The sequence below is a fragment of the Vombatus ursinus genome, unplaced genomic scaffold, assembly GCF_900497805.2.
Source record: "Vombatus ursinus unplaced genomic scaffold, bare-nosed wombat genome assembly UNPS02014832.1, whole genome shotgun sequence".
Taxonomy (NCBI): domain Eukaryota; kingdom Metazoa; phylum Chordata; class Mammalia; order Diprotodontia; family Vombatidae; genus Vombatus; species Vombatus ursinus.
This window is the reverse complement of record NW_020954610.1, coordinates 66588494-66597709: the sequence shown is the minus strand read 5'-3', so window position 1 is coordinate 66597709 and position 9216 is coordinate 66588494. Positions and strand designations below refer to the sequence as shown.

Genomic DNA, 9216 nt, shown 5'->3' with positions numbered 1-9216 from the left:
GCAAGGGCATGGGTAAATCTGTCTCACATTGAGTCACTATAATGGCATTCTACTGTATTAAATTAATTTTAAACAACTATAAAAACATCAAGCAGATAAACAGCAGCAATCATAGCTTTGGTCTAATGTAGTTTATCTCGATAAACTCTAAGCTAATACTTCCACACATTTCTGGGACCTTAAAAAAACAAATCAAACATACAAATGGAAGAGTAAATTTTATTGACTGATGAAAAACTAAAGTGATGAGCATGGACAGTAAACAGAAATAATCACTGAGTTTTTCTGGAATTCTACTTTCCTACTTTTCACTTTAAACCAACAGAAAAATGAAATATTTTTAGATGGTTAACCAATTAGTCTTTTTAGTTTTTTTCCCCAACAAAAACTGCATAGTTCAGCAGTTGTACAGCATTAAATATATACATTTTTTCAAAACCCTGAAAAGTTTGTGCGTGCATGTGTGTGTGCGTGCATGTGTGTGTGCGTGTGCATGTGCGTGTGCGTGTGTGTGTGTGTGTGTGTGTGTGTATGCTGATCTCTCAATGGCTAATGTGATCACCTACACTGGTCAGACTCGGAGTTTCTTTTCCCTTTTCTGCCACCCTGTAAAGAAAAATAAAGCAAATTATTTAAGAATTTTCTTCTTTGGGTATTTTCATTTTAAGAATAATCATGATTAAGTAAATTTCTAGTATGAGGAAAAGGTAGCTTCTCTGAGTTCAATTTAAACTTGAGCTTGTATACCTTTTCTATGAAAAATTTTAGTTGAACATTTTCACAGGTTTAAGTGGCTTTTGGGACAGTTTTATCAACTTGAACCATGATGACTTAGTAAGTTCTATGCTTTCGTAACTACTATATTATTTTTAAAGGGCAAATTTTCTCTTTTCTACAACATCAAGATTAAAAAAATCGAAACAATACAGCCACACTTAATCCCTTACACATAGAGCAAAAACCTTACTGAATTGGATTTAGGCAAAAGAAAAATAGTTAAGGTCTAAAAATGCCATGAAATAATTACTTTTCAAGGCTTTTAAACAAGACTAGTTTCCAGTTAAAAGGTTAATTTTAAAATCATTTAGTGCAATATGCTTCTTAAAATGTTGGCTATGTATTATTAAGTATTACTGGGTCACATCAGTCTCAGACTTGCTATTTGTTCGGAGTGGCAGCATCTTCTACTCTTTCTACACACTCACCTGGGGTCTGATTGCTGCTTCTTTTTCTGCTGCTCTGCTTCTGTGTTCCCTTCTTGTCAACAACCATTCAGGAATATTTAGGAAGTATTCACTAATAAACTTTGCCCTCAAATAATTTTTAAATGGATGAAAATCCTACTATGCTTTTTTCTTTTTTTAAAGGAAAGGTATGAGAAAAGTTGATGTGAGCCATGAGAGATGCTCAAGACCTTTGTGAATTGTGGAAGGAAACATTTGGAATCACTAATCTATGTAATGTAATCAGGGAAAAAATGGAATTGACTTCCCCCATAAGAAGGAAAGCTCAGTGAGGTATATTTTATGCAAACTAGGTGCATGCTCATATAGCATAAAACTCTTACCTTGCTTCTCAACTGGCAACAGTTTTTCTATAGGCAGAGGCCTGGATCAAGTGCCTGTCCCAAGGCCTCCCAGGCGAAGGCAGTCCCTTCTCCCTGGGCTGGCAAACTTCAAAGCTAGGGCTGTAGCCTGGGGAGCACCTTGGCAGCACAATTTTCACTGGTCCTGGGCTTTCCAGGCCATGGACAGGAACCTAGCTCTAATGTAAAAAAAGGTGGGCCTGCTCCAACCTCGAGTTTTACAGGGAGGGTTTACATAATGGTAGTGGGTGGGGCTGTTGCAGGCTACAAAGGCTCCTCTACCCAACAAAAAGCCACTGCTACTGATCTCAGTTGAGAAGCAGCCCACCCCCTAACTTCTTGACCAGTAACTATATTTGAAAGAGTGTGCACTTTTTTCCTCCAAAAGATTTTGTTACTAACAGATTTTTAAATACTTTTTACATTTTAAAATAAAAACCACATATACACACATCACACACCTATGAAGCTCTCAAATATGGGCTAAAATAAAATTTTATTCTTCCAACTTTATACACTTTTATCTACAAACTCTTTAGATAAGGAAATGATTGCTGTGTAACGAATTGTGGGTAGATTAACAATCTGTGGAAGCTAAAAATAAATCACTCTTAGCTTTCCTCATTTCTTCATACTTAATGTACTTCTACACTTAATATACTTCAACACTCCAAGCATCTATAATTTTACTAGTATAGGAACTCCTTTCACTTATGCTTATACCCCTCTATAAATTTATCTACTGGATAAAAATTCTTCATCCCATGACGAACCGCCATGAGACTCTGAGCTCAGCTAGAGACTGGTTCTCAGATAAAGATGCACAGTCTGTTATGGGTTTCTAGTTTGGTAAATATATGACAGAGCTTGTACCACTGGCATGGCCTCTGAATACCCAAGGTGACCTCTATATCACAATTAGCACAGTAGTAGGACTTTGGTTGAGGGGATATATTGCAGACATCTTTAAAAATAAAATATTTCATAAAATTCTGAATGCCATTACTGCTTTCTCCTGAGTTGAAAGCAAAATCTTTTAATGTTTCTTAGACTCTTACTGAGTTCCCTTAGTTATTTCTACTTGTATTCATAGCTATAGCCTTAGCAAATTTTTAAATTTTTATCTGGATAGTATTCAATTCTGTAATATATTTGGTAAAATGAATAAAATTTAACCTTCACACAAAATTTGTTTCTCACAGATACCTTACTTAAAATTTAAGCTATGCAATCTAACCTCTATGTCTCAGTTTCCTCATCTGTAAAATGAGGAGGTTGGGACTGATGGTCTCTAAGGTTCTTTCCACCTCTCAATCTGGGATCCTCATGAAATCATCCACAGAATCATAACAGGCTTACCTGATATTTTGTTAATTCTGCTTGTAATGCCTTCACTTTTGATCTTTCTTGCTCTAATGCAGCATGAAGTGAAGTCACCTGCAACCCAAACAATCGATGAGAAAAAAAGTCCCCCTTTTTAAAAAATGACTATTGTAAGGAATGTTAATAGTGACTGACAGGAATGATTTTTGTTTCTTTTCTTTTCTTTTCTTTTGTGATGAGGCAATTGGGGTTAAGTGACTTGCCCAGAGTCACACAGCTAGTAAGTGTCATGTGTCTGAGGCTGGATTTGAACTCCTGACTCCAAGGCTGGAGCTCTATTCACTGCTCCACCTAGCTGCCCCTAAGAATGATTTTTAAACAAATACACACACACACACACACACACGTCATAGCGAGCTCAACAGAAGAAAAACACCTCGTAACAACTCATTTTTTAGCAGACAGTGAAAGGACTTCGTAATTCCAAGGACAGATTCAGATTTAAGGTTGGAAAGGGACCTCAGAGCCATCCAGTTCAACCCCTCACTCTATTAAAGAAACTAAGGTGCAGTATATTCTGTTTTATGTTAACATTTTTATTTATTTCATTATTTCATTAACCATTTCCCAATTGCATGTAAACAGTCAGTTTTAAAAATTTTGAGCTCCAAATTCTCTCCCTCCTTCCCACCTCTTCCTTGAGAAGGAAAGAAATGTGATATCAATACACGTGAAGGTTAAACACATTTTCACATTAGTCATGTACATTTTATATTTTAACAGAGCTATAGTTCAGAATATTTTCTCTAGAGTAAAAAATAGTTTTCAAGGGCAGAGTAGCCAATGGTGGCACGGAAGGAAGTTTGACTGCAGGTATGGATGTGTGATGTGCCGAGAGAGAGAGAGGCACTGAAGCCCTTGTCCCTGGCTGGAAAGAGGATCGTTAATTCAAAATGAAGTTGGCAGTAGCTGTACAGGCATGGAGGGACTAAAACCCCATGAGATTTAAAGCAAAATGTGGATCCTGCAAAAGGGACACCATGGTGATAAGACTCTGTGGGAATGGATCCAGGGAAGTTGAACCTCAAAAGTGTGGGTCAGAAGACTGCACGGTAAACATGGTGTTTACTACATGGAGGAAAACTCTTCCCCCAAAACCCCTTCCCTGACTCATATCAGCACCCTACAGCAAAGCCTTATTTGTACTACGGCTATACTTTAAATAGATATCACAAATTTCCTTACCTGTAGGGTTAGCTCATTTTTGATACTTTGTGATTCATCAACTTGAAGAAGTATTTCTGCTTTATCTTTCACTGACAAAAAGGAAAAAAAAAACAGAAGAGTTCTTAAAACTGTCAAGCACACAGCACAGGAGTCAGGATATATCTGTCTCTTAAATCTTAAGTTTTCTGAATGTCTGTCAAGACGAAGCTGCCCAAAAGACTAATCCTGGGTTCAAAAATACTATTCATGAGCTTACCCACATGCACCGTGGCCAATCAGCACGGTCAAAAAATTCAAGGACAGATAGAAAACAAGAATTTATTGATAAATTATTTTCAGAAGGAAAACTCTTTCATACATACACAAGAATAAACAATCCACTCTCAAATCACATTGTTGTTAAAGGTTCATGGTTGCCTATCCTCCACAAACACGGGAGCTTACTGTTGGTGTAGAAACATTAATGTTCATCACTGGTCAAAAAACTGCTTCTCTTGAACACATAGGTGGTGAAGCTGGATAGAGCACCAGCCCTGGAGTCAGGAAGACCTGGGTTCAAATCCAGCCTCAGACACTTACTAGCTGTGTGACTCAGAAGTCACTTAACTCTGGCTGCCCACCCCCTTCAATTGCTTCTCTTCCCTCAGAACTAAAAGAAGCAGTGTCTTCAGAAAGTATATCTGCTTAAGAATCTCTCTATAGGTAATAGTTCAATAATTTCTAAGAAAGTGAAATTCAAAGATCCTATTTAGTGTATATTATCTTGTAAGGTAGTGAAGTCTTTCAAGCATGACTAGTAAAAGCTGAATGATCAGGAATGATTAAGTATGATGTTTTGGAATCTCTCTGTGGGTCAATACTGTTAAATTTATAAATTATATTTTAAAAATATGAAATATCCCAAATATGATTGTTCTAAATCTAGAAAACATATAAAGATACAAATTACTTACTTTCACCTTCTTGTAACATTTTCAATAACTGAGCATTTCTTGCTTTTACTTCTTTATATTTTGCCTAATTGTCAAAGAGAACAAGACTGTTTAGTTTTAAAGGTAAATAGTACAATACGTGAATCAAATTACAGCAACTAGTGAACTAAAAATTCTAGGCTTCCTCATGGACATAAATCAGTTGAAGAAATTAAGTGTATGAAAATTATTTGTACAGGACATTGTATATTGTCCTCAACTAAGGCTCTGATTTATTTATTTATTTTTTGCATTTGAATAGGCACTGGATCTATGATTTGATTAGTTTATTTTTTTCTCACTTAATAGTATTTTATTTTTTCCAATTACATATAGAGATAGTTTTCAATATTTAGTTTTTTTCCTTACTTAGTAATATTTTATTTTTTTCCAATTACATGTAAAGATAGTTTTCAAAATTCAGTTTTTTTTTTCCCTTTTTGGTGAGGCAATCAGGGTTACGTGACTTGCCCAGGGTCACACTGCTAGTAAGTGTCAAGTGTCTGAGGCTGGATTTGAATTCAGGTTCTCTTGACTCCAAGGCCGAAGCTCTATCCACTACGCCACCTAGCTGCCCCTTCAACATTCACTTTTATAAGATTTTTGAGTTCCAAATTTTTTTCTCCCTCTTTCCCCTCCCCAAGACAGCATGCAATCTGATACAGGCTTTACAAGTACAATCATATTAAACATATTTCCACTTTAGTCATGAAGCCCTGATTTAAAATTATTATATAATATCTATATAAAAATGTTAAATATTACAAATGATTCAATATGAAGAATGAAGGGATAAGGGCAAAGGAGAGAAGTTAACATAATAGAAAATTTTCCTTAAAGAGATTTTCATTCTTCATTCTCAAAAAGAAAGACAGACAAGAAAGTAATTCATTTTCAATATTATTTCAGATACACAGACCACACTAATTATCTACTTATTTCAGCGCCTGAATTAGTTCATAAGTTGAAACCTGTGTGACTGACATGCAATAACAATTTACAGAAACAGGCCTGAGACCCCCTTTTCAAATGTCTAGGGACTCTCACATATTGTCTTAGAGGAGAAACTTAAGTTGAAGTCTTATTACAGGTTCTACTGGTAAAGCTAGAGATTACTAATAAATTTAGGAAACTATTTTTTTAAACATCTAAAGACTATTGTATAAGAAATTTATTTTTTCCCCTTAACACATATGGAAAAACACACAGGTTATTTAACATATAAAATGAAAATTCAAGTTCTCTCTATGATCAGTTAATTAGTTAATAATATCTACTGAATAACAGATGTAAAAGCATGGCAAAAAAACTTGGCACCATGGTAGATATAAATAATTATAATAAACGCTAGCATTTACAAACCATCTTCAAATTTGAAAATGCGTTCTATATACATTATCTCATTTGAGATTTACAACCAACAAACCCTGTGAGGTACACAACACTGGTACGATTATCACCATTTTATAGATGAGGAAATTGAGGCTCAGAACATCTGAATTATTTGGTCACAAAGATAGTGTCAGAAACAGGATTTGAACACAAGTCTTCCTGATTCTGTGGTGCAGAATTCTGTGAATTATGCCTTAGAAGAATTGTACAGAGTTGGAGCAGATCAGCAATTCTTTTTTTTTTTTTCTTAAGGCAATTAGGGTTAAGTGACTTGCCCAGGGTCACACAGCTATAAGAGTCAAGTGTTTGGTCTGAGGCTGCATTTGAACTCAGGTCCTCCTGACTTCAGAGCTGGTGCTCTATCCACTGCACCACCTAGCTGCCCCTTAGATCAGCAATTCTTAACCTAGGGTCTATCGATTTGTCTTTTTAATATTTCAATAACTATATTTCCACAAAAATGGTTTCCTTTGTAATCCTATATATTTTATTTTATGCACCTAAAACACTGCTCTGAGAAGTTCACTGGCTTCACCAGACTATCTGGATGAAACGGGCTTAAATGTCCCTTCCAGCTCAAAATCTGAACTTCAAGCTTTGATTACTAAGGAGGTAGGCAACACAAATACAAAAATATAAGAGATCAAGAGGCACATACAAGACATTACAGTTGTAATATTGTATAAAGTACACAATTTACATATGGTCAAGCAAACACAAGGGCTAAATGAGAAAGATGATGTAAGATCATGAAAAATTTCACCAAAGAAATTAATCTTAAAACAGATTTGAAGATGGGGATGGACATATTGAAATGCTATAACTGTAGGACATTTTAGTTTAAACAAAGAATTAAGTCATCATTTGGAATTCCACAGTGCATAGTGGAATTGCATAGTCCAAAGTTCCCCAAAGGGTCTACGGATAGATTTCATGGGGTCCATGGACTCCAATGGGGAAAAAAATACATCTTTATTTCAATATAATTGGTTTCCTTTAAAATTCTATATATTTTGTTTTATGCAATTTAAAAATTTTACTCAGAAGGGCAGGCAGTGGCGCAGGTAGATAGAGCACCAGCCCTAGAGTCAGGAAGACCTAAGTTCAAATCCAATCTCAGACCAGACACATGACACTTACTAGCTGTGTGACCCTGGGCAAGTCACTTAACTTCAATTACCTTGTCAAAAAACAAAAAACAAAAAAAACTTTATTCAGAGAAAGAGTCCATAGGTTTCACTACATTGCCACAGGGATCCATGAAAGAATAAAGGTTAAGAACCCTTGCCTTAGAGGTAGGAAAAAATTGATGTGTGGGGTGGAACACAGTCAATAAGTTAGTCAATAAGAATTTATTAAGCACTTATATATGCTAGGCACTGGGGTTAAAAGGAAAGGTAAAAGTACAGTACTTACCCTTAAGGAGTTCATTCTAATGGAGGAGACAACATATAAATAACTACATATATGTAAGATTTATTGAGAGTATATAGCAGGTAATCTCAGAAGGAAGGTACTAATAGTGGTAGAGAGAACTGGGGAAGGGCTCCTGCAGAAGGAAAGGTTTGAAGTCATCTTGAAGGAAGACAGGAAAGCTAGGTTATCATAGGTGTGGAGAAAGGAAATTTCACCCCTGAGGGTCAGTCAGTGAAAACCACAAAGTCAAGAGATGGAGTGTTATGTTGAAGAATAGCCAGTTGGCCAGTACAGCTGAACCAGAGAGTTGGTAGAAAAACGTAAAGCATAATTAGACTGAAAAAGTAAGAAGGGCCACTTGTACAGGACTTTAAATGCTAAAGAAGATTTTATATTAGATCCAGGAGATAACAGGTTTGTAGTAAAGTATGATTACTATTCAGATATTATATCACTGATTACAGTTTTTAAAACACACATAATGTTGGAGCTAAGAAGGACATCACTACCAATCCAACAACTGTTACTTACAACTAGGAAAAATTTAGGATAACAAAAATAGATAATACATTTCACCTTGCAATAGTAACTAAACACAGACCTCCCACTGAGTGATGCTATTTTTCAACTTCTGAATTTCAGCATCTTTCCTTTCAAGTTCCAACTTTAGTCTTTCAGTTCTTCCATCTTTTAAGTATATCTCCTAAAAAACAAAACAAATACAAAATCCATTGCTTTAGAAGTAAAAATTTCCCATCATGCTTTATTTCAAAAAGTCCTTTTTGGAAGTTTAGCTAAAAAGGAAAGCCTTGATTTGAGTTTCTTTTTCAAAAGTAAATTCAAATTCCTATATTCCCATTTCCAAAGGTTTCCCTCTTTCTCTGTTAATATGTCAATAACCATTTATAAGCTAAATTTTAATTTCGTGATCAATCTAAAACTTCAAGTGTATCACATAAAATCATATCTCTGACATATTTACACATCATTAATAATCACATTAAGAATACACTGTTGCTTTTTCCTTTAAAAGAAAGCCCTTTTTAGTTTTTAATACATGCATAATTCTGACAAAATTCTCTTTAAAAATTATCTTTGCTTTTCAACCTTAAGAGCATATTCATTAGAGCTTAAAAGAATAGTACCAAAACAAAACTGTGTCTGGATTTAGATTTCATCTCTACAGAAAGTGACTTAAGAATATATAAAAATAGAACACATTTTCATGAACTCCGAAAAATTACTCTTACCCTTCTCATAGTACTTATTCTTTAATGTATCATGTTTAGTTAGAAATTAATG

The 9216-nt window shown here is 35.1% G+C and overlaps 1 protein-coding gene across 4 annotated transcripts in view; it reads right to left on the bottom strand.

Moving 5' to 3' along the window:
- Positions 1-205: 205 nt before the first annotated feature.
- The window catches only part of LOC114025896 (G kinase-anchoring protein 1), a 62121-nt gene continuing 53110 nt past the window's right edge, over positions 206-9216 (bottom strand). For all 4 annotated transcript variants that reach the window (XM_027839407.1, XM_027839409.1, XM_027839408.1 and 1 more), the window contains 5 exons: positions 8516-8617; positions 5089-5152; positions 4154-4224; positions 2945-3022; positions 206-606 (listed from right to left, as the gene is read on the bottom strand). In XM_027839407.1, the coding sequence (XP_027695208.1) occupies positions 559-606; positions 2945-3022; positions 4154-4224; positions 5089-5152; positions 8516-8617 (363 nt within the window). In that variant the 3' untranslated portion in view covers positions 206-558. The remainder of the gene's footprint in view (positions 607-2944; positions 3023-4153; positions 4225-5088; positions 5153-8515; positions 8618-9216) is intronic.